General features: G+C 40.6%; 1 protein-coding gene and 1 non-coding gene across 8 annotated transcripts in view; one reads left to right on the top strand and one right to left on the bottom strand.

Moving 5' to 3' along the window:
- LOC106833242 (uncharacterized) overlaps positions 1 to 6528 on the bottom strand; it is a 68780-nt gene extending 62252 nt beyond the window's left edge. For 5 of the 6 annotated variants that reach the window (XR_011505217.1, XR_011505216.1, XR_011505213.1 and 2 more), the window contains exons 1-4: positions 6423 to 6527; positions 5400 to 5701; positions 4449 to 4595; positions 1902 to 2108 (exon numbers count right to left, since the gene is read on the bottom strand). This is a non-coding gene — a transcript (uncharacterized protein). Of the gene's footprint in view, positions 1 to 1901; positions 2109 to 4448; positions 4596 to 5399; positions 5702 to 6422 lie in introns of all 6 variants that reach the window. The other variant, XR_011505214.1, reaches the window with a different exon arrangement.
- Positions 6189 to 17810, top strand: PAK1IP1 (PAK1 interacting protein 1). 2 transcript variants are annotated; one of them, XM_070515632.1, is made up of 10 exons: positions 6189 to 6959; positions 9099 to 9261; positions 12500 to 12620; positions 12696 to 12770; positions 13287 to 13339; positions 13734 to 13879; positions 13974 to 14071; positions 15959 to 16058; positions 17055 to 17178; positions 17313 to 17810. In XM_070515632.1, the coding sequence occupies exons 1-10, from the start codon at positions 6876 to 6878 to the stop codon at positions 17519 to 17521; spliced, it is 1173 nt and encodes a 390-aa protein (XP_070371733.1). In that variant the 5' UTR covers positions 6189 to 6875; the 3' UTR covers positions 17522 to 17810. The 2 variants fall into 2 exon arrangements, with proteins under 2 accessions (XP_070371733.1, XP_070371732.1); XM_070515631.1 differs by having other exon boundaries at positions 6808 to 6959; positions 9096 to 9261.
- Positions 17811 to 24419: the final 6609 nt, after the last annotated feature.

Here is a 24419-nt window from a genome sequence, read left to right as displayed (position 1 = left end):
GTTTGGGGGATTGATGAAAGGAAACGGGGGGAATCTGAAGTGCCTCTACAGCTGCATTTCCAGTTTTGCAAAGATTTGTAAGATAAGGACAGCTGCTCTCAATTCCTTAGAAATTGGGTTGTAACTCAAACAACATCATAGGTTGATCTACCCACCCAATTACATCAGCACTAATTTGCTTCTTTCCTTCTGGGTACATAGTTTTATTTTAACTTTGGGAAGAAGGCCTTTAAAAAAAAATCCTATCAGGCTCTGAATATCAGCTTTCAATTTGGCCGTTTTTCACGATAGGGCTACTAACAATAAAAAATCCCTCTAAATATCTTGCCAGTTTACAGCTGGGGGACATAGTAAGTATTTCTCACAGTATTAAACAATTCTATGGACTCAAGAGGCATCCTCAAAGGTTACTACCTTCCCAAGATCCAGAATCACTCCCAAAGACAGCCAAAAGACAGAACCAAAAGCCTGCACATCACAGGCAGACAGAAAGCCCAGCCAAGCCCTTAGGACACAAAACAAGACAAGCATGAAGGCAACAGCTATCCCTGGGAGAGAAAGGGACAATAACCAGCGGGTCTGGATTTGGAAAGGAAGGGGCAATGTGAAAACTGCATTTTCGTCTCTTGATTAGGAACTAAAGAATGGCCATTGATCTTTCTAATTCTTTTCTACATTTGGTAGGATCTTCTAAAGTGGAGGTAAAAAAAGCTTTATTATTCAAAAGATCTGTTGTTGTCTCAGATTCCTTGGGTGGACATCTAGGACGTCTGCAAAAGACCTTGCATAGGAAGGGCTGAAGGTGGCAGAGCCTGAGTACAGAGTCCAGCATAGTGAGCACTACTGCCTGTCCCAGGTGCTTCTGCTAAATTCATTTTCTGGCTTTCTGCATTTATATGAATAATCTGCATACTCCTTGAGACTAGACTGGAGTGCTCTCTGTAAATCTTAGAGGAAAAGGGAAACAGGCAGATGGGGCCAGATTTTAAGAAGGGGGTTTTACACTGGATTTTGTTTTAGGTCTAAATTTTTATTCTTTCATCTTGTTAGGTAGACCCTAAGTCTAGCTGTTATATATACAGTTTTTTTCTTTTTCTTCTTAAGTGCTAAACAATTGTACTTCAATGTCCTGATTTTTATAATATCTGTAAATGTCTGAAGGCAAATAAGAAGGGGTCTGAGTGGACTTTGTTCTAATTTCTGTTTTTTCATCTTATTAAGGGAGTCTTAATGGCTAGCCATTATACCAACATGTGAGCTCTCTAAAAATTTTTTCCAGTTTAGAAGTTTTTCCAATGCAAAGGATCCATCAGCTGGCCATTGACAAGTAAGTTCTTAATAGCAACTCAACCCAATAAGCCTTTTTATGGCTTAACTATGGATGCAAGAGGTGTCCCCAAAGGAGAATGGGAAGGATGAAGCCCTCCCAAGATCCAAGAAGTTTACTCCCAAAGATAGTCTTAAGACAGAAGGACCTCTTATGACAAACTCCCTTGAGAGCTGGCACACTTGGACAAAGAGACTCAGAACCCCAATCTATTTGATTGGCTACCAGTGCACCCTGGTAAATGCACCTTCTGGATTGGCAGAGACCAGAGAGAATTTTCTCACTGGTCAAAAAGCCAACCTCTCGGGACATATAACGAGGAAAGAAAACCTCATACTGTGAGCCGGTTCAAACAGGGAAACCCTTCCAGACAGCAAAAGCCGTGAGCTGACTTTGCCTATGGAATTTCCTTCTAAGGACAAATGACACAATAGAAAAGCAGTGACCATCTCTGGGAGGAAATGGATCAAGAATACTCTACCAAATTTACCAGAGTTGCTTAAGTTCAAGAAACCACTTTTACAAATATTTTCTCCTAATGTAAATTTAGGAAAGAGAAAAAAAAGACTATTACCACTGTTACTTCCAAAAGACCCTGGAGCAGGCAGAGATCCAGGAGCCTGCCAGTGCTTGCCAGATGTCCCAAGATCTCTCAGCTACAGCAGCCTCAGAGGCAGCAGAGTCCATCCAGAGAACTTTATCCTGCTGACCACTCCAAATGTGTGGAAGGAAGGAATTTTCCTTTACTTCCTAGGTTCTTCTGGCTGGTCTAAGAATTAAACTGAGACAAATTAATAGGAGAAAATCAAATTTAACTGCATACATACAGGAAGCCCACATACACAAAAGGGTGAGAGACCCCCACATACATGAGAGGTTGAGACAAAAAGGTAAAATGAGGCATATATGCCATCTTGACCTAAGGAATGGGATAGGGGCCTGAGGCTTCTGAGGCGAGAAGGGTAATTCACAGGATGATAAGAAGAGCAGATGTTTAGTAATTAGAGGTTTGCCCTGCCATACAAATAGGTCATAAAAATTTACTTCTGGTAATAACTCAATTTGGGCAAAGCCCCAATTTAAATTCTTGAAAGGAGAGGTAAAAGTTTCTTGAGCCTGCAGGGTCTTGATTGCCATTAGCTCAAAATATTTTATGTGCCAAAGTATCACATCCTGGGGAAGCCTGTTCTGAAGGCCTTCAGTGCTAAGGAGGCTGAGGGAGGCAGAGGCCAACGAAGCATGTTGAAACCACCCAGGAAAAAAGCAGGAACTGGGCACAGAAGACCAGGGGCAAGGCTCCAGAGATAAAGAGGGACATTCAGGTGCTTTATAGATGACAGTGACAAAGAAGCTTTCCCCAATATTGCTTTGCTCTGTAAAAACATCAAATGCTAACTTCTCATTTCACCTGGATTATTCCCATGAAGCAGGTGAAGCAAATTTCTATCAGGGCAGAATCTTGGCCAGTGTCCAGGGGAAGGAGCCTGCCCTCTCTGCCTCCCTTAGCCCTACGTGCAAAGGAGACCAAATCCTCTGGAAATACAAGCACATGCAACTTCCGTAGTCCTAAAATTTAATGGACTTGCTACCGGTCACATTGAGAAAGGAGGGAAATTGAGCAGGAATAGTAGACTCACACGACATTTCTAACAGGGCTGATTTCTCTCCACTGTATCCTGCTCTTAGCCCAGTATATCCACCTTACCACCACCCTCCCCCCCCACACACACAAAAAAAAGCCTAGCTGTTTTTTCTTTAGCAAACCAAACAAAGCCAGGCACTCAATAAATATTTGTTGAATGAATGAATAAATCAACGCATGGCTCACGCATGAAAAGCTTCTCAATAATTCAAAAGCAAAACTAAAAATCCTGTTGTGCTGTTGTGTTAATGAACTCTGAACAGTTGGTTGTTTCTTGGCAACTGCAGTTTTCACAAGAATGAGATTAAATGGCTTTTTACATCCTGTGTTTGGAAACAGAACAGGAGGTTTTGCAGGAAGTAGGCTCAGTTTGAATCCAGTTGAACAGGTATATTACTTTGTATTGTGTGTTTTTCTTTAGACAAGGAGAAACCACTTTTCTTCTTTGTTAAAGAGAATGTTTGAGCCCAAGGAAACACAAAAAGCAGTAGCAGCACTGGGTCTGTTACTTAGCTGTATGGTTTTGAAAGAGTTCCTTTTCTGGATCTATTTCAGCATTTATAACCTCAGACTGGATTAGTGTATTTTAAATTTAATGAGGCACTAATTTTTTTGAAAATGTAATGAAATTTTATCAATGCTCTCCTCCAAAAACGTACATACCCAATTTTGCATATAATTTCAGGGTATTCAAAGTCCCCCAGACATCCATGAACTCCCCCAGATTAGGAACATCTGGACCAGATGCTCTCTAAACTCTTCTGGGCTCTAAGATTGGTTCCACAAATTTCTAACAGTAAAAAAAAAAAACCCCAAAAAACAAAAAAAAAGTAAACCACTTACACTATGGTTTTCATTCTAAAATCAACTATATTGTAAAAGATTCCTGATTGGAGCAAGAGACTTTTCAAGCCACAGGTTCTTCTTTAAAATGTGGCAGATATGTAAGCAGATAAAAGTGTGACAATCTGGTAGTATGTGCTGAATATAGTAATTATCCTTTTATAGTGTTAAGTTAAAATTCACTTCAAAACACAATTACAAGAGTACTGATTCTTCTCAAACAGCAGGTGAGCCTTCCTTGGGATAAAGACTCAGGGCACCAGGGACATTCTGGAAGCAAAAGAATGCATAAAGCATGTGATTTAGGAAAGCAGTTTTATTCAAAGTTTTTTTTTCTCTTTGGATGAGAGAATATTACCTTCACATTAAAATACACAGATACGTCATGGAGAAAACTTCAAAAAGTCCTATTTTTTTTAAGATAAAATATGACAGTTCAAAAAAATGTCCTGCTTACTCATTCTTTGTCCCATGCCCAGGGGACACCCACTCCAGCAATTCTCACTCCTTTGACCTGAGTGGTTCTCTGGTGGAAATAGTTAAGAAGCAGTAAATAGGAAAATAATTTAAATAGTATAATAACTTGTGACTTTTCACACAATAAGGAAGATAACTACCACAAAAGGAAGGAATTACCATAAAACAGTGAAGAACTACATGGGTTTCCAGGAGACTGAGGATTAGTTTGACTTCAGCGTTTCACTGCCCCGGGAGTGCTTACACGTGCGGTCGCCAAAGTAAGGTACACACGAGACAAGGCCTTCCTTGTGCTGCAATGACAACCTGAGCATCCAAAATATAATCATTTCTACAAGACCCAAACCAACATCAATTAAAACAAACCTGAATTAAACAGGTACTGACAATTCAGAACACCAGAGAACAAACGTTCCCAGAAATAAATGGGTCTTTAAGTGCTACAGGATTCTATTATAGCTCAAATGGGGGTTGAAGGACGCACATCAACGTATGCATTAACCTCCTGCTTGTCAAACTGACCTACTGTGGCATTTATGAGACTAATTACATGCTTCAGGATTTACTCTGTTGGAAGGTTGTACAAAGCTGTCACTTCTAACACATCTCCGAATCTCCAAATCTTACAAAAATTTGTATTTCATGACTTCAAATCCACTTGTTGATAAGGACAAATAAAAGTTGTTCTTAGAAGCAAAGTTGTTTTTGACACGAGTGATGTAAGCTGTATCAGCATATCATCTCATCTGTCGTCACTGATAATACCCAGTAGCTGAGCTGATGACAAACACTGGGGGTGGGGGGGGGCCGAATATCAATAAGAACATGTGGAGAAGGAATTACGGCAAATGGACGTTTAGACTATAAATAAAAGTTTGTGAGGACTACTCAGTTTGCGTCGGGCAAGGTGACTCCTTGCTGACCTAAACAGTCGTGTACCACGTATTGAGGTGTTGGTCAACCCACGGACCACAAATACAACGGTGGCCACATAAAATTAGTCCCATATAGCCTGGGTGTGTAGTAGGCTGTACCATATAAGTTTGTGTAAGTGCACTCTATACTGTTTGCACAACAAAATCACCTAACAACGCATTTCTGAGGACTTACCCCTGTTAAGTAAGCGGAAGCAATGTGTGACTGCCAGCTCTCCGAAACCCCTGGGGCATGAGCTCCTGCCATGGTAAAGGCCACTCTAAGCAGCAGTGGCAAAAGCCCTCGAGAAAATCTTGTGCTGCCAACATCCGAGCGGTAGTCCCCTAGCAAGCGGCTCCAGCAACAGAGGCCTTTTCACTTTCCTTTTGAGGCGGCAGCAGGACGCCAGCTCTCGGTTAGCCAAGCCATCTCTCTTGAGCGCCTACCGTATAAAAAGGTACACCTCAGCCGCACTTATTTCTGTCATCTCTCCTTGCCTGGAACAATAACATGATTCATCTATCACTGGAGTACGTTATGTTATGCTATTATTTTTATTGGCTTATTAAGAGACATCTTAATCTGCATGCTACTGGTTTGTGAAACGACTATAAATCCCACAGCGAACTTGTGTTAAAAACTGGCAAATACAATCTCAGTCTCTGAGCATAATTTCGCGCCCCCCCAAACAAAACAAAACCTCAATAACAAATTAAGGCTATCTTTACTTTTATTAACGTTTGACTTCGCACTTAAGCTGGCGAGGTGGTGAAACGAAAAAAAAAAGTGAGTTTTCCTTCCGGAACGCTCCCCAAGGATGAGTAAAAAAAAAGGTAAAGTAAATTGCCAGTAGTCGAACAAGTAAAGGCAAGCCAAGGATGAGCGTTTCTTCCTCAGATACTGTCTTTACATCCCTCAAGCCAGAGTCCTCCTCCCCCGCCTGGGTGTGCCATAACGCTGCCTAACTTGACCCCACAGTTAGACAACCGAACCAAGCTGGAAGGAAAGGGGTGCAGGGCGGGATTCTCCGGCCCCGGGCAGGCAGTCACCCGGGAAGCGGACTTCCAGGGACCCGACTTCGCCACCGTCCCCGTAACCGGGACCCCAAGTGCCACCCCTCCTTGCCCTGTTAGGAGAGAAGGTGAGAGAGAAAGCCTCATTCCACTGCTTCCTGCACAAAAAGGAAACCTAACTCCTGTCCCCAGCATCACAGCTCACAATAAATGGGCGGTAACACTTTTTCCCCGCACAGCATCGCCACGGTCAGCCTCACCGACTCCCGCCCAGGCCGGAACCAGGCCCGCCCCTTCTTTGGACGTCACGGAAACGGGGGGCTTCCGCAGAGGATGTCCCGCCCCACTCCCCTCAGAAGCGCCGAGCTCACAGCTTCCTAGAATATGCCTGCGAGACCCCCATTCTTTTCTTCCTTGCAATGAGAACCTTCTCATGTGGAGTTCTTCCTTATTCTCTTCATGGAAGTTCCGCGTGATCTGCGAGCGCTGACACCCTTTCCACAGATGCAGGCGCCTAAGAGGCAGCCCTGCGGTCTTGACGTAAATTTGAGCGCCGGCGTAGGAAGGCCCTCCCCCCCCCCCAACCTTCCTCTTGCATCCGCTTTCGTCATTTTTCTGCGTTTGGCCGGGCTCGCGGAAGAGGCACGTGCGCTGCTGAATGGAGCTGGTAGCCGGTTGCTACGAGCAGGTCCTTTTTGGGTTCGCTGTACACCCAGAACCCAAGGCGAGTGAAGACCACGAGGTAAGAGCCGGCGCGCGGAGGGACTACCTAAGGGGAGCCCCGGAAGGTCAGGTCTGGCCCAGGTAAACATATCACCAGAGGTGAACACACTGTCTGGGATCTTAGGGATTAATTGATGAATTAAAACTCAGGAGACTGAAGTATAAGTTTGCCTTTTAAAACATGGAGTAGGCATTTCATAAGACGAGATGATGTCTCTCTGTTATAGTACACATTTTGACCACGGTGCACGAAGGAAGCTGGTATTTCGGCAAGAGAGTCATAGATTATGGATTGAAGGGTATCTCCCAGAAGTTGACTGCCGATTTAGATGTTCAAGATTTAATGAAAGGACAGTTTGATCTTTCACTGAGTTTCTGTCCTGGTATTTTACAAAATACTAGAGCTGGATCAGGAGAAACCCCTCATCGATAAAGTGACACCTATCCATAATTATTGGGCTCTTATCGTGGGGCCATTACTTGCAATGAAAGTGCAAAGAACCCAAAGGTATGGATCCTGCACTAGAGATCTTCCCCGATGTAACGGGGAGAGGACGGAGGAGGCAATACGTGGAGAAAAATTACAACAAAATATAATAAGTGTCTTAGTAGGTGTGTGAATAAAAAGGTAAAGTAGATTGCCAGTAGTCGAACAAGTAAAGGCATACCCAGGACTAAGAATAAGGTCTCCTAGTTTATAGCCCAGTATTGTTTTTCCCCTAATCCTAAGTATCTCCTAGAAACCTATTTCATTGAGTACTTCTTTAGGAAGAAGTCAAGATGTCAGTCTTGAATTAGCCGGAAAATTGGAAGTGTATGACTTGACTAACTGCTTTTGTTTATTTTGTTTTCTGCTCTGGTTAGTATTTTCTACTCTGGTTATTAATCTGTCTTTGGCTGAAAGGTGACATGTTTTGAATACTTGAAGATGATGCTACTGATTGTGTTCTTTTTGTAATAATGTTTCTTATTATGTTCTAGACACATAGTAGTCCTCACAGCGACCCTCTGAGGCAGATACAGTTATCCCCGTTTTGCAGATGGGGAACCTGAAGTTGAGATAGGTCAAGGCCACACAGCTAATAACTGGTGGACATGGGACTCAAATCCCCAGGTGTCTCTAACACGAAGCTCTTAACCATTGTCCAGTCCAATACTGCTTCTAACCCTGGACAGACAGTAGCTCAGATAGCCAGCATTCCTTCTGCAATGTGCACAAGCAGAGGTTATTCCTTGATTTACGGCCATAGTAGCCCCTCGGAAATGTTGTGCCTTTCCTCAGAAGAGGATCCCTCCATCCTGATTGACAGAAGGACAGCCTGTTACTGTAGTTATTTGGGAATTAATTTGCAAAAACACATCTTAAGTGTGTTCAAAGAAGTTTGGTGGGTTTTTTACCCCCTTGGTTTGTTGGTTTTTCTAATACTTCTTGATGCATCTCATTCAATTTGAGTTATGTGTATGTGTTTGTCTGTATATGTATTCAGCTGTCATCCTTTGTACTTAACCTGTCACAGTTATCGAATCCAAATGTTCCATGTCAGGAAGCATAGTGTTCTTGACACCTCCTCACTGGTCATTCTCTAGGGCTTGTATTGGTATTAATGGAAACATTCTCTTACCTTGTTTATTTTTCTCTGTAGAGCTTGTCATTATGCTATGTGACATCATATTAATTTGTTTATTGTCTGTCTCCCACAGGAATGGCAGCTCCATTAGAATAAGGACTCTTGTTTCTTTTGTTCACTGCTATATATTAACTGTCTAAGATGGTGCCAAACACATAGTAGTCATTCAGTAGTTGAGTGAATAAATTCAAATCAGAATTTCAACATTTGAATGAATGAATGGTATGGAAGTCTCACATATAAGTAAATATATAAAGGAGTTAAAGATTGGGGTGGGACTTTTAAGTCCCTGTAGTCCAGTTCTCATAATTGTTTTGGAGTCATGGTCCTCAGTGTTGCCTTCGGGTTTCCTTGCTTTACCTTCCTTATTCAATTCTCAGGTTCTTCGTTTGAATCTAGATATCATTGCATAGTCTTTTCTCCATTTGTAGGAGCCATTGGTAGTTTTCATGCATCATGAGAGCATTTGTCTGTTTCTAGAGAAGTATGATGTGATTGTGGTATTGATCGTATATTTTATTCTTCAGCAGAAATGGACACCTGTGGCTGACTTCACTCACCACGCCCACACTGCCTCCTTGTCAGCGGTGGCTGTAAATAGTCGTTTTGTAGTCACTGGGAGCAAAGATGAAACAATTCACATTTATGACATGAAAAAGAAGATAGACCATGGGGCTCTAGTACATCACAATGGTAAGAAAACGGCGTCCTTTAAGATGATAATGTTCAAGTGTTATTACTTTACTGTTGGACTTCAGTTGAACAAGTCATTAAGTGTCTGTTATGTAACAGTCTGTGCATCGAAATATAGAAATGTGGTTCTTTGGTCCTTAAGACGTTCACAGTCTGTATTGGGAGACAGGAGGGAGACACTTAAGTCAGTCTAAGGGGAGGAGGGAGGAAGCGAGTTTTCACTGAAAACTTCCTTAAAATGACATCTGAATGATCTTAAAAGAGAAGTGTCAGTTTTTATCCTGGTGAACTTTGCAAGGAGGCAGAAAGGGAATTCCCAGCAGAGCAGACAGCATGAGGAGCACGAGTAGCAGCATCAGATAGTTAACTTTATTGACGGAGTATCATGTACCCAGCATTGTGCCAAGAAGGTACACTGCATCTTTAGTTCATGGAAGAGAAAACCTAGGTAAAAGATGTTATACGTGACTTGCCCAATGTCACAAAACAGTGGACCTAGCACTTGAGCCTGGGTCCAGAGCCTGTGTTTTTAACCACTGGTGTGCATGGGGAACTGTAAACAGGTTAATATTGTGAGAACGTTAAAATGGAGGTTGGGTGGCTGGAGAAGTAGGTGGGGCCAGATCCTGGTGTTCCTAGGGAGGAGGAGGTAAGGGATTGAATGGGAGGGAGCAGTGCCGGCTTGAGGAAAGTGCTGGCAGTTTGGGTGTGGGAGAGGTGCTGACTGAGAACAAGCAGAAGGACTGATGAGAGCCTGCCTGATTGAAGCTGGAGGCTATGGATTGCATAACGTCAGTTATAGAGAAAGGAAAATTACTTGGTGTGTGCAATAGAAGGATTGATTTGCAAGGGAACTGAGGATTTGGGTGAAAGGGTAGTTTAAGTTGTCAGCCTAGAGAAAATGGGATGTCAAGGGTCCACAGATCTGAGATAAAAAAGCAGGTGGGTGTGAGTGATCAAAGGGCTGGAAAGATGGGAGGTTGCTGTCAGAGAATAGATTCTTAGAGGTTGAGAGTTCTATTGTGGAGCAGCTCTGGGTGTAACAGTATCCAGGCTGTAGGTGTGAGGAGCTGAAATAAAGAAGAGGCAAAGATCACTAGAGTTGAGGTCAAGGAGTCATGGCTGTGTTTCCCCTTCTGATGGTGACCTTGCCCAGGATAGTGGCAGGATCAAGGGATAGACTGAACATGTCATTTTTTCCTCAGTATTGAACATTTTCTGCTGTTTTCATTGCATTCTCCCAGGGGACAGAGAAGGGGTTTAATGTGTGTTGGAGAAGAAGGAAAAGGGAAAAGAAGAACCTAAAATAGTAGAATCAGTTAGATTAGTACTTAGTTTGGGAAACTCACCTAAGGAAGTTGGTTTCCTGCAATGAAAGGCAGATAAGACAGGTGCCCTTTTTCCTACCCTATCTTCATCTATTTCAGAAGTTCCACACCAAGCATTGGTTTCTAGCAGTAAATAGGGAGTAGTCAATGGCCTTCTGTTAAATGGTTCTTAGTTACTTTGACAAGTGTCTTACTTTTCCACAGAAGCTGGGCTTTGAGTGATTTCAACATACATTCGTTTCCCTCACTGTCTCCTAATCCTAGTTCACACGGAGAAGGCTTCTCTCTCCCTTAGGTGTGGAGGAAATAAGGTAAACAAATCTGGTCTGTCCGTATCCCTCGGTACAGGTGTTCCACAAGAAGAGGACTTCCTTAGCAGGAGTTTGCATGGGGAATGAATGAAGCAGGCTTCCTGATTTCCTTCATTCCTTGTATAAATCCTGTTTTTCTAGCAGTCAGTTTAGATGAGCTCTTTTCCAGGGAGCAGATGGAGTTATGGGCAGAAGGAGTAGGAAGATGTGGAGAAGCAAAATTTCCAAAGTTAGAAACAGAATAATAGGGAAAGAGGGAAACGTGGGCAAAAATGACTAAAGTCTCCCACTTTGAGAAGAAGGTGGTACATAAGCCCACGTATTATTAGTGCTTTTTTAGGGGGTGCAAAAGTATTCATCAGAGATCTTTGGCTCTTTCAGTATAAAGGGCAGAGTAAAGGACTGACCAGGAAGCGTGCAGGGCGACAATAATGACCCAGAGGTTCACAATCTTACTCTGTAAGGGACAAAATAGTAAATAGCATGGCTTTGTGGCCATACGGTCTCTGTTACGATTAGTCAGCTCTGCTGTTGCAGCGCAAGAGCAGCCATAGACATTTTGTAACTGAATGAGCGAGGCTGTGTTCCTGTAAAACTGCATCTACAAAAAGAGGCCACCAGCCTGATTTAACCTGCACACGGTAGTTTGTCAACCCCTGAGCCATGGGCTAGTTAAGCTGGGTGACACAAGCTTCAGAGGACAGGGAATTTTATTGAGGGTACATGTGTAATGGCATGGACTGCTTTTGGGAGCTTGAAGAACGCTGGGTTCTTCCTTCACCTCACCTCACCTCACTCCAGCCTTTTTTTTTTTTTTTTCTGCTTTATCTCCCCAAACCCCCCCTGTACATAGTTGTATATCTTAGTTGCAGGTCCTTCTAGTTGTTCACTCCAGCCTTTTAATGTTTGAGGACAATGTGTCTCCCAGTCTCAGGAGCTGTAGGGGAAATTCATGGGAGATCCAGGCTTCACTTTGGGCAGAGGGGAGTGGAGTGTTTTGTAACTTTGTGAAAAGATGTAGGGAAATTATTAACCATGAGGAGGAGATTCCAGAGAGCATAGTTGAAGAGTGTAACATTTTATAAAATTGTTCTAATAAATTCTTATGACAGTGAGTGAGAACCAGTGAGTGAGTGAGAACTGTGTAGACTTTGGGAAAAAGACAGCTCTGGAGTGATAATGATTGGATCGTGGATGATCGGGTAGCTGACTCTGTTTAGAAAGTAGAAGTCATGCGTCTGTACATGTCGGTTTGTTCCCCAGGTTAGTTGGTTAACCAGTTAGTTTGTTTGACTTTTGCTCAAACAGTCCTAGCCAGCCATCTCCTAAATATGTGATTATGGAAACACAGAGCGCGAAAGTGAACTGATCAGTTTGTCTTTATCTGCAGCTAGAGAAACTCTCTGCTGAAAATATGTGCATAGGCTTGAAACTATGTTTTACTATGAAAAAAAGTAATTCTTCACTTAAGACTTTAAGGTACATTTCAGTTATACTAAGACATTGGATGTTTTACTTATCACATCATAGCCTTCAGACCAGAAATGGACTTTGCATTCAAGATGAATATCAGTTTTGCCTGTCTTCGTTTATCCACAGGCACAATCACTTGCCTGAAATTCTATGGCAACAGGCACTTAATCAGCGGGGCAGAGGATGGACTCATTTGTGTCTGGGATGCAAAGAAGTGGGAATGCCTGAAGTCGATTAAAGCTCACAAGTGAGTCCTGCGCTTTCCCATTGGTGGTCTCTGCGTGCCAGTCAAGTTGGGGGCTAACTGTTGGTTTCCCTTTAGAGGACAGGTGACCTTCCTTTCTATTCACCCATCTGGCAAGTTGGCCCTGTCTGTGGGTACAGATAAGACGTTAAGGTAAGTCATTAATGCCCAAAGAGCATCTTCACTAAGTTGTGGTCTTTGTTCAAGAACCCACCACTAGAGTATCTTTTACTACAATAATTAGATGCTGTTTCTGTATTGTTTCACGCTGTCAGCCACTTAAAGATATTGTGATACAGGGAAATGTTGAAAGCTAGTAAACCTTTTCATAATGGTAGGGAAAAAATGACAAGCTCTGTATTCAAGCATGCACATCACATTCCAGTCATTGTAAGCTGTGAAGAGGAGAGTGGTCCTAAAAAGAAATGTTTTAGGAGGTGAAGCCTTTTGAAAATGTATTAAATACATTAAATATAGTAAAGGGTGGTGGGAATGGAACCAGGTAATCTTGCTTGATAATAAATATTTCAGATATTGCTATAAGAAAGATGCCACTTCTAAATAGCAATGTATTTAGTGAGTTATCATTTGAGTAAGTCTTCATTATGCTCACCTTGACACCTAGTAAAAGTTAGTGATCGTGCCATAAGTGAGCTTCCTGTCTTACAGAACGTGGAATCTTGTGGAAGGAAGATCAGCATTCATAAAAAATATAAAACAAAGTGAGTATTTTTGTTTGGAATGTATTTTATAACTTGATGGAATGTGAATATACACACACACTCTTATGTGCATTCATATACACATTTATTTCCCTGCGTGATGGTGGTTACCTCTGAGAGCAAATTCTTTAGGTTACTTTCTTTTCCCATTTTAGATCAGGATTCTTTTGTGGCTCTGTGACCTACCAGCTGCATGACCTTTAATGATTCTTTGAACTCACTTTATTGCCTAAAATTTAACTCACAAAATATGTATCGTAAGTTTGTTGTGAAGATTAAATAGGGTAGTGGAGGTGAAAGATGGGTAATGTAAATATTTGCTATTTTTATGACTACTATGATCATTATATTTTTTATTTATGAAATAAAAAAGCTTTGTTTTTTTAACTTACAGATGCTCACATAGTGGAGTGGTCCCCAAGAGGAGAGAAATATGTAGTTGTCATACTGAATAAAATAGATGTCTATCACCTTGACACTGCATCTGTTAGTGGCACCATCACAAATGAAAAGAGAATATCTTCTGTTACATTTCTTTCAGTAAGTAGTCCTTCAGTGATGGAAGCCCAGTGAATATGGTGATGGTCAGAGTTGTTGATGACGTTCTGGATGGTATTCTTTTCCTCTCTTCTAGGAGTCTGTGCTTGCAGTGGCTGGAGATGAAGAAGTTGTAAGGTTTTTTGACTGTGATTCACTAACGTGCCTCTGTCAATTTAAAGCTCATGAAAACAGGTATTTTTTGGCCAATCTCTGTGTATGTGTGTAGAGTCTCAATAAATGTTAGGTAGGCAATGCTTTAATAAAGCATTATGAGCAACTCCAGAGATAGACGTTTCTACATATGTATGATTTCTGGAGTCTAAAAGAATGGTGGAAATGTTGTCTTCTTGGCCTTAGTAATGCAAAAGTTGTGAAGTTGTCATCAGAACTAGTGATTTGCACAACATATTTTTCCAATAATTTTGTTAGACTTGGGGCCTGAAATCAACCATATTTGAATGGGAAAAAAATATTGAAACAGTCTTAGCTTTGCCCTGGACCACTGTTGCCCTTTTACTTTATTCCCGTTGTCCACTTCTTCCCCTTTTCTACCCTGTTTGTCTTTCCTGCAGGAGAAATAAATGGCATTATTGACTTCTCTTTCATTCCAGTCTCTGTTACCTTTTACTGCTCACAGTACTTCTAGGGTGGACACTGAGTCTCAAGAGTAAGTGGTTAAGTGACTTGGCCAAGATGACGCCACTGTTAGGTGATGGAGCTGGGATCCAAACCCAGACTGTTAGGTCTGGCTCTGCCCCTGGTTTTTCCACTTTATAATTTTGAAAAAGATGATAATGTACTTTAATGTGTTTCACTTGCATTTCTTCTACATGTTAAATAAGCCTTAGTTTTTATTTTCTAAATAATAGTCAGCTTAAGAAATCTCTTTTTATAAATACTCAGAATACTGAAATCGGTATACAGGCCCTAGTTTTCCCTGCACTGGGAAGTGAGCACGTTCTTCAAGGCCGGTATTTGGCCATTCCTTCCTAAGTATTCCTTGAGCATCCATTAGAAGTACCTCACTAGGTATTTGAGATGAACAAAAAAGACAAGAGCTTGCATTCTGGGGCCTCTTATATTGTAGGGGGCAACAGACAGATGCCAAACAAGGAAGCAGGAAGGACATAGAAGAGTATTATGATGTAAGAATAACAAGGGCAAGTTATTTAGATGGCATGATCAGGGGAGAGGGTGTGGGACCTTAGGGATAGAAAAAGAGGAGAGACCCGCAGGCACAGTGGCCCTGGGGGGAGAAAGCTGGTCATATCTGAGGAACAGATAGAAGACCCATGTGACTAGATCAGAGTGAGCCAAACAGTGCATGGCCTTGGGGGCCATGATGAAGAGTCTGGATTTATGCTAAATACCCTTGTAGATTTTGGTTTATTTATTTCTTATTATGGAAAAATGTAAAGCTGACAGACCAGTTTAAGCACACAACCCCCACAGACCCAGCTTCAGCAGTTGTCAGTTTTTGGGCATTCTTGCTTCATCTATATCCCTAGCCACTTCTCTCTTGTGTTACGTTAAAGCAGATCTTAGCTTTTTGTAGGATTCTAAGCCTGGGAGTAACATGATTTCAGTTACATTTTTAGAAGTTGTTAGGGGACAAAAGGAAGCTGAGAGGCCAATTAGGCTACTCCATAATCCAGAAGAAAAATTACAATAGCTTAGACTAGGGGTGGTGGCACTAGAGACCAGGGAAATGGATGCATAGGAGGAGGCCGTGATTCTTCTCTCTTGTCTTTTCTCTCTGTACTGCACTCATAGCTTCTGGAGGTGAGGGACTTAAGTGTCTTTATTTCCTTTGTGATACCCTAATTATTTATAGTTATCAGCTTTTCAACTTTTTCTTAAGGTATGGTTAATAGTGAATTTTGTCTTGAAATTTAGACCCTGAAAATGACTCACTAACTCACAGGATTGTGAAGTATAGTTATATTTTAGTACCGTTCATGGAGCAGTTTGGCACTTGAAACGTTGAAAAATCAGGAGACCATGCGCATAGAAGTTTTATAACAGTATCGTACTGTTTGGAAGAAAGGATCTTTTATGGTGTTAATGTTTCTCTCCTAGGGTAAAAGACATGTTCAGTTTTGAAATTCCAGAACATCATGTTATTGTTACAGCATCGAGTGATGGCTTCATCAAAATGTGGAAGCTCCAACAGGATAAGGTCGGTGACTTAGCACAATATAAATACCCTCTAATGCAAGTCTTAGTATTGCTCTGAGATAAGATAGGTGGAAGTTTTTTAAGGATCAGAAGGCAGAGATCTTTAAATAAACTTTTTACTTTTTAATTCTCTTTCAGGGATTCATCAATTTATAGTTGTAAAGTTAGGGTTCCACAGAGCTGTCTAAGGGGTTGGGTTGGATTGGTGAGTCTGAGCTGGCAGGATTCCAAAACTCCTGCTTTTCCAATCAGAAGTGCTTTCTTTTCTTTTATATTGATGTTCTCTGTAAGATTTTGTTAGATCAAGTGGTTAAGTTCACGTGCTCTGCTTCAGTGGCCCAGGGTTTCGCTGGTACGGATCCTGGGCGCAGACATGGCACCTCTCATCAGGCCACGCTGAGGCAGCGTCCCACATGCCACAACCAGAAGGACCACAACTAGAGTATACAGTTATATAATGGGGGGCTTTGGGGAGAAGAATGAAACAAAAAAAAGAAGATTGGCAACACTTGTTAGCTCAGGTGCCAATCTTTAAGAAAAAAAAAATACTGCCGTTACTAAAAAAAATTTGGAAATTCCTGGTTGATTGTGAAACTAGCAATAGTTCTGAACCAGATAATTGTAAAATTCCCTTCGGTAGTCTCCCTCTCACAGATGCTTGGTTTGTTATTCTTAGTTCTCTCATAAGCACATTCTGTGAATATGGTTTGTCCAGTATCTACTTTGTGCAAGGTTCTTTGTTAAAACCTCGAAATGAGAAAGACATAGTCCCTTTCCTTAGTGAGTTTATGATTTCTTATTACTCAGAAATTGGCTCTGTAGAGGACATAGTCAAATCAATCATGAATCAAGGTAATAGATTTCTTCTGAACAGCATATTTTATCCTCAAGAAAATATACTAAGTTTTAAATTAACGTATGTTATGGAAGAAGAAAAGTAATTATGTAAAATTCCCTTATGTTAAATTGTTACAAATTTTTCTTTCTTCTGTTTTAGAAAGTTCCCCCGTCTTTACTCTGTGAAGTAAACACGAACTCCAGGCTGACGTGTCTTGGTGTCTGGCTAGACAGAGCGACAGACGTAAAGGAAAGCCTGCCTCCGGCTGCACAGCCTTCTCCTGGTAAATGAAAGCGATCATTTAAAAAAATCGAATAATCTGTCATCTCTTGAATTGTTGAAGTGGAGGAGACCCAGATAACTTCACTTCATTGTGGGGGAAAAAAGTCTTTAAATACACTGTCTGTTGTGTTTTAGTAAGTAAAGAAGAACAGCCCAAAATCAACAGAAAGGAATCTGGCGATGGAGTGCAGGAAGAAGAAAGGCAGTCGGAACCTAACACTAGGAAACGTGGTTCAAGTGGTGACGGTGAGAAGCCAGCGGGAGCAGATAGCCTGGTGTCAGCCAAGAAGAGGAAAATGGCTGGAATACTGGAAAAAAAGAAGAGAAAGAAGAAGAAAATATGAATGATGCAGTGATTCCCAGATTTCTCTTGAGAAAAAATTTTTAGATGGAATCATTCTTTGCAAATGTATCTGAATTTTTTTTCTTTTTCTCAGTAAAAGCTAGGAATTTTTTCTTTTGGAGAAAATGTACAGCTTAAAAAAATCACTTTTAGGGATGTGTGTATGTGTTTTTTAACAGTAAAACTGTTTTGGTAGGCAACATTTTATATATCTTGGTGATATATAGTGTGTTAATGTGTAATATATAATTTTTACTGTTGTATAAAGCAAATAAAGATCTTTCTCAAAATATTGTAGTTGAATAGAAAATCTTGAACATGTTCTTTTTTTTTTTTTTTTTTGAGGAAGATTAGCCCTGAGCTAACTGTTGCCAGTCCTCCTCTTTTTGCTGAGGAAGCCTGGCCCTGAGCTAACATGGTGCCCATCTTCCTCTACTTTATACGTGGGACGCCTACCACAGCATGGTGTGCCAAGCAGTGCCATGTCCGCACCCGGGATCCGAACCAACGAACCCCGGGCTGCCAAGAAGCAGAACGTGTGAACTTAACCGCTGCGCCACCAGGCCGGCCCTTGAACACATTCTTTACTAGAGGTGGATAAAAGTGGTGTTTTTATGATTTTTCTCCTAAACAAAGGATGAAAACTGCCTTACTTTGGCTTCTTCAAATGGTTCTAGTAATTTTAATGCATATTGTGTTCATTTTGGTAACAAAAGGTATAAAAAGATTTTCATACCAGGAGGTTATGTTAGGACAAACTTAAAAATTGTAGATATACAAAATACATATAAAGCATATGCTTAAGTTTAGGGCTGTGTGCATAAGAAGGTTATTAGAGAGATTGCCAAACTTCATTAAACTATTCTGCTTCCAAGCTGTGGATGACAAGATAATTTAAGGGCAGGAAAATGACGTTTCCAACTTTTCTTCATCCATTCAGGCCATCAAAAAAATTCACCTAGCATACCATCCCTGATGGCCTAGTGGTTAAAGTTCAGCACTCTCACTGCTTTGGTGGCTGGGGTTCGTTTCCCAGTCACAGAACCACACCACCCATTTTGTCAGTTGCCATGCTGTGGCAGCAGCTCACACAGAAGTAGAATGACTTAGAACTAGGAAATACAACCATGCCCTGGGGCTTTGGGGAGGGGTAAAGAAAAGGAAGATTGGCAACCGATGTTAGCTCAGGGCAAATCTTTGTCTGCAAAAAAATTAATAAAATTCACTTGGCTAATGTAACAAGGGTAGTCTTAAATTCAGCCTTGATTATAATCTTGTCATCTCTTCTTTCTTCAATAGATTACTCGGTGTTTCTAAAAGACACATTAATAGGGGATTCATAGGCTGGGCAGATGTCAAATACCTGAGGCCACCAGGGGAATCCCTCTTGATTAGGTAAAATAAAGCTTGGACACAAGTTGCCTCTTGTTTCGTAGGAGGAAGTTATCTAGGAAATGAACCAGGTTGTGTGACGTGTCAGTCTACCTCTTTGTTAACTTTAGGCCTATAAACAAAGATAAATACAGGTTTGGTTTTTTTGTTCTAAGAATTTTTTTTAGAGCAGTTTTAGGTTTATATCAAAATTGAGAGGAAGATACAGAGATTTATCATATACCCCCTGCCTCCACACCTGCAAAGCGCCACAGTTATTGACGTCACTCACAAGAACAGTACATTTTTTACCAAAGATGAACCTACACTGACACATCATAATCACTCTAAGTTCCTAGTTTAGCTTAGGGATCACTTTTTGTGGTGTGCGTTCTGTGGGTTTGGACAAATGTACAATGACATACACGGGCACACCTCGTCCTACCGTGTTTTCCTTTATTGAGCTTCGCGGATATATTGTGTTCTTTATGACTCACTGAAGGCTCGGATGATTGGTCAGCATTTTTTATCAGTAAAATATTTTTTAATTAAGGTGTGTACCTTGATTTTTTAGACAATGCTATTGCACACAATAGATACAATATAGTGTAAATATAACTTTTGTCAAAAATTTCATGTGACTCGCTTCATTGTGATGGTCTGGAACCAAACTTGCGATGTCTCTGAGGTATGTCTCTACAGGTTTCCCTCACTGTCTGAAAGTTTGCTATACGCGTCTTCACTTTTACAAGACCTACTTTAGTACTTGGTTTTCCTAACTGAAAGAAACCTGAAGCAACACAACTGTAATATACAGAGTATTTTCACTGCCCTAAAACAATTCTGTGTTCTGCCTATTCATCTCTCCCCAACCCCCACCATCACTGATCTTTTTATTGTCTCCATAGTTTTGCCTTCTCCAGAATGGCATATAGTTAGAATCATACAGTATTTTAACCTTTTCAGACTGGCTTCTTTCATGTAGTAATGCATTTAGTTCCTCCATGTTTTTTCATGGCTTAATAGCTCACTTCTTTTAGGGCTGAATAATTGCATTGTCTGTCTGTACACAGTTACTATTCACCTGCTGGAGGACATCTTGGTTGCCTCCGAGTTTCAGCAATTGTGAATAAAGTTGCTGTAAACATTTATGTGCAGGTTTTTCGGCTGATGTAAGTTTTCAACTCCTTTGGGTTGAAGCACAATTGTTGGATTGTATGGTAAGAGTATGTTTAGTATTGGCAGAAACTGTCAAACTGTTCCAAAGTGCCTGTACCGTTTTTCATTCCCGCCAGCAGTGCATCAGTGCCTGTTGCTCCACATCCTCACCAGCGTGAGGTGGTGTCAATGTTCCGGATTTTAGCCAGTCTGATAGGTGTGTAGTGGTATTTCATTGTTTTAATTTGCATTTCCCTGATGACATGTAGAGTATTTTTTCATATTCTTGTTTGCCATCTATGTATCTTTGGTGAGGTGTCTCTTAAGGCATTTGTCCCATTTTTTATTTTGATTGCTTTCTTATCATTGAGTTTTAAGAGTTCTTTGTATATTTTGGATAACAGTCCTTTATCAGAGATGTCTTTTGCAAGTATTTTCTCCCCATCTGTGGCATGTCTTCTCATTCTCTTGATATGATGTTTTGCAGAGCAGAAGTTTTTAATTTTAATGAAATCCAGTTTATCAATTATTTCTTTCACAGATCATGTCTTTGGTGTATCTAAAAAGCCTTCGCCATACCCAAGGTCTTCTGGGTTTCTCTTATGTTTTATAGTTTTATGCTTTACATTTAGATCTGTGATTCATTTTGAGTTAACTTTTGTGAAAGGTGTAAGCTCTGTGTTTAGATACATTTTTTTTTTGGCAGGTGGATGTCCAGTTGTTCCAGCACCATTTGTCAACCTGCTTCATTGAATTGCCTTTGCTCCTTTGTCAAAGATCAGTTGATTGTATTTATGGTGGTCTATTTCTATTCTGTTCCATTAGTCTATTTGTCTTTTTTTTTTTTTTTTTTGCCAATACCACACTGTCTTGATTACTGTAGCATAGTAAGTCTTGAAGTCAGATAGCATCAGTCCTCCAACTTTGTTATCCTTTGATATTATGTTAGTTATTCTGGGTCTTTTGCCTCTCCGTATAAACTTTATATCCACAAAATAACTTGCCAGGATTTTAATTGCAATTGTATTGACTCTATTGATCAAGTTGGGAAGAACTGACATCTTGATAATATTGAGTGTTCCTATTAATGAACACGGAATATCTCCATTTATTTAGTTCTTTGATTTCGTTTATCAGAGTTTCGTACTTTTCCTCTATAGATCTTGACATATTTTGTTAGATTTATACCTAAGTATTTCATTTTGGGGGGTGCCAACAAATGTTCTTGTGGTTTTACTTTCAAATTCCACCTATTCATTGCTGGCATATAGGAAAACAACTGACTTTTGCATATTAATCTTGTATCCTGCAAACTTGCTGTAATCACTTCTTAATTCTAGGAGGGCTTTTTGTCAATTCTTTCATATTTTATACGTAGACAATCATGTTAAATACAAACAAAGATGGTTTTATGTCTTCCTTCCCAATCTGTATATCTTATTTCCTTTCCTTGCCTTTTTGCATTAGCAAGGACTCCTTGAAAAGGAGTAGTGGATTTTTTATTTTTTTTAATTCAACTTTTTATTTTGAGATAATTGTAGATTCACATGCATTTATAAGAAATAATACATAGAAATGTCATGTGTGCTTTACCAAGTTTCCCCCAATGATAACATCTTGGAAAATAACAGTAAAATATCATAACCAGGATATAGAAAGTGATAGAATCCAAGACACTGGACATCTCTATCACCACAGGGACCCCTCACATTGCCCTGCTATAGCTACACCCCACCCTCTCCTTAACACTTGGCAACCACTAATCTCTTCTTCATCTCTATAATTTTGACAAAATTATAATAAATTGGGTTATCCATTTTGGGGGGATGGCTTTTTTCACTCAGCATAACTTTCTGCGAATTGATCCAGGTTGTTGCATACTCTAAGTTTTTATCACTGAGTGATATATTCCGGTATGGATGTACCACAGTTTAATCATCTATCGAAGGACATCTGGTTTCTGGTTTTTAGATATTATGAATAAAACCACTATAAATATTCTTGTACAGGTTTGGGAGAGCTCACTTCTGCAAGGCGGGGGTGGGAGCTCTGGCTCACTGTGTGGTCACCACTGACATTGTGGTGGAGAGGGGACTTGTTATCAGCCAATAGCGATGAAAGAACCGGCTCCCTACCTGGTCTTTTCTGACACTACCCAGCAGGAGTGTTGGGCGCCTCATTACAGCCTCATGAGGGTGGAAGTCGGGGCTTCCACTAAGCCTTTCTGGCATAGATTGGAGTGGGGCCACAATTTTTTTCTGTGGAGTTTGGCTGGAGAAGAGTGGTTATTGTCTAAAAATTTTCTATCTTGCAAGGCTGCCCCTTTCTTGGTCCTTTTACTAGAAAGAGCTGGATTTTGTTGGGGCTTTTTTTAATCTGCACCATTAGCATTTCTGACCTACCAGCTTCTTCAGCTCTGAATTTGGAATATATGGATGGTGGGGGGGAAACTTAGGGAAGTCACTACCATGTTGTCCCTCTGGTCCTGAAGTCCCTAGTTAGTTTGTCTTCTCTCTACCTTTCAGAATCGTATGTGTGACCTATATATAAGTTCCATGGTTTCTGGGTGTACTCAGAAAAGATAGGGGAAATTATGCCTATTCCATCTTCTCAGAACGGGACATCCATGAATATAGTTTTTAGATTGAGCAAAAATGGATACAAATAATTCCCCTTCTGCCATTATCCCCAGAATCAATGATGTGGGATCAGCTAATTACAAAGAAGTTACTTGAAGCTTCCATGTATTTAATTCCACTGTCTAGGAAATGTATATAACAATAGGGTTGAGTATAATGCATATGACAACATTCCCATCATCTGTTATAAATTCTTGGTGGGAGCATTTAACTGAAAGGATGAAACTGGACCTTTTAGCCTCTTCAACTCGTTCTCATTAAGTTTAGGGTAAGACCTGAAACACTTAGGTTGTATATTGTATGTTTGCGTTCTTAAAAATTGTGATATCTTGAAGCCTTTTCAAAGTATCCTACTGTTTTCTTTGCTTTTGCATAACATCACTGGACATAGGATCCTTGTGAGTAATTCTAGTTACCTTACTTAGCTCATCTCATCCAAAGTGAAGATGTTTGATTAGAGGATATAACTAGAATGGTGACTGTGTTGAGCATCCCCAAGGAGAGTTTTTAATAATCCTAGGAGGGGGCATTGGGAGACCTGTTTTAGTCTTGACTCTTTCACCAAACTCCCTCCATAATCCTGAGCCCTTTCTCCTTTCTGACCTTGAGACTTGACATTCATTCTGTGAAATTTTGTCTTGTTGGTTGCGAGCTATCCCAACATATTCACATGTTTCCATTTGTACTTCCCAGCACCATGCATAAATTCGAGTCATTTAACTTAGCAAGTTGTTAACAAAACTAAGAGATGCCAGTGCCAGTGCAGCAGCATCTCACTTTAGGTTGATGTTCATCCATGAAACTTATTAAAATATCTATTCCCATGGAGTGAGGGACTTTCATATATTCTAGTTAAACAGCCTATGTTAACTTGCTTCTTGATTTATATGGTAAAGTCCATTTAAGCTTTGAAGTTTCACTTATTTATTTTGCCAATCCCTGAACTTTAAGAAATCTGACAGTTTCAAAATAGGTTAGAGATTTCAGGATATTATAGATTTGGTTTTTTTAATTTGTTTTCTTTCATTTAGAAAACACTTCCTTTGAGAATTGGGGAGCTGCTGGCTTTGGAATTCCTATCCTCATGCCTAATTTCCGATACAGGACGCGGGATATAAGAAGAGTTGCCTAGTGATTAAGAGCAGGGGCCCTGGAGCTAGTAGCCTGGGTTCACACCTTGGATCTTCTACTTGCTACTGTGTGCCTCAGTTTCCCCATCTGTATGAATATAACAGTCTTTCCATGCCTCACAGGATTGTTGTGAGGACCAAATATGTCAACATATTTAAAGTCTTTAAAACAATGCTTGGCATACTATCAGTGTTCAGTAAATGCCAGCTATTACTACCATTATCATCTTAGTAGTAAGAGCTTATTTTGTCATTTGGACAGCATATGTTAACAGATGTCACTTACCTTGACGTCTGAGACATTGAAGGGAGGGGAGCTTCAAAGGGGTGGGGGGGTATAAGTAGAAATCCAAAGGAGATAAAATCTATGATAGAGTTTGGTATTGTTATAAAAGGTGAGCCTGACTTGGAGAGGGGTTATATATAAACTTGAGGATTTTTAGGTATGTTAACATACAATGTAAATCGGAATCTCTGTGGTGCAAAAATTTTTGTAGCAATTCAGGATGGTAACTTTGACGTGGTTTCACGGCAGCTTGGAGCCTTGACCTCTTCCTGGTGCACCGAAGCGAGTTACACCTTCCATCTGATGCCAGTTTAT

The sequence above is a fragment of the Equus asinus genome, chromosome 8 (assembly GCF_041296235.1).
Source record: "Equus asinus isolate D_3611 breed Donkey chromosome 8, EquAss-T2T_v2, whole genome shotgun sequence".
Lineage (NCBI taxonomy): Eukaryota > Metazoa > Chordata > Mammalia > Perissodactyla > Equidae > Equus > Equus asinus.
This window is presented reverse-complemented; position numbering and strand designations above follow the sequence as displayed.

What these genes read in the sequence shown, in the direction of transcription:
- PAK1IP1 (XM_070515631.1), top strand. Translation starts at nt 6,876, where the DNA reads ATGGAGCTGGTAGCCGGTTGCTACGAGCAGGTCCTTTTTGGGTTCGCT. An exon ending in GGTACAGATAAGACGTTAAG is followed by an intron (nt 12,771 to 13,286) that starts GTAAGTCATTAA and finishes CCTGTCTTACAG; the next exon opens with AACGTGGAATCTTGTGGAAG. An exon ending in CATAAAAAATATAAAACAAA is followed by an intron (nt 13,340 to 13,733) that starts GTGAGTATTTTT and finishes TTTAACTTACAG; the next exon opens with ATGCTCACATAGTGGAGTGG.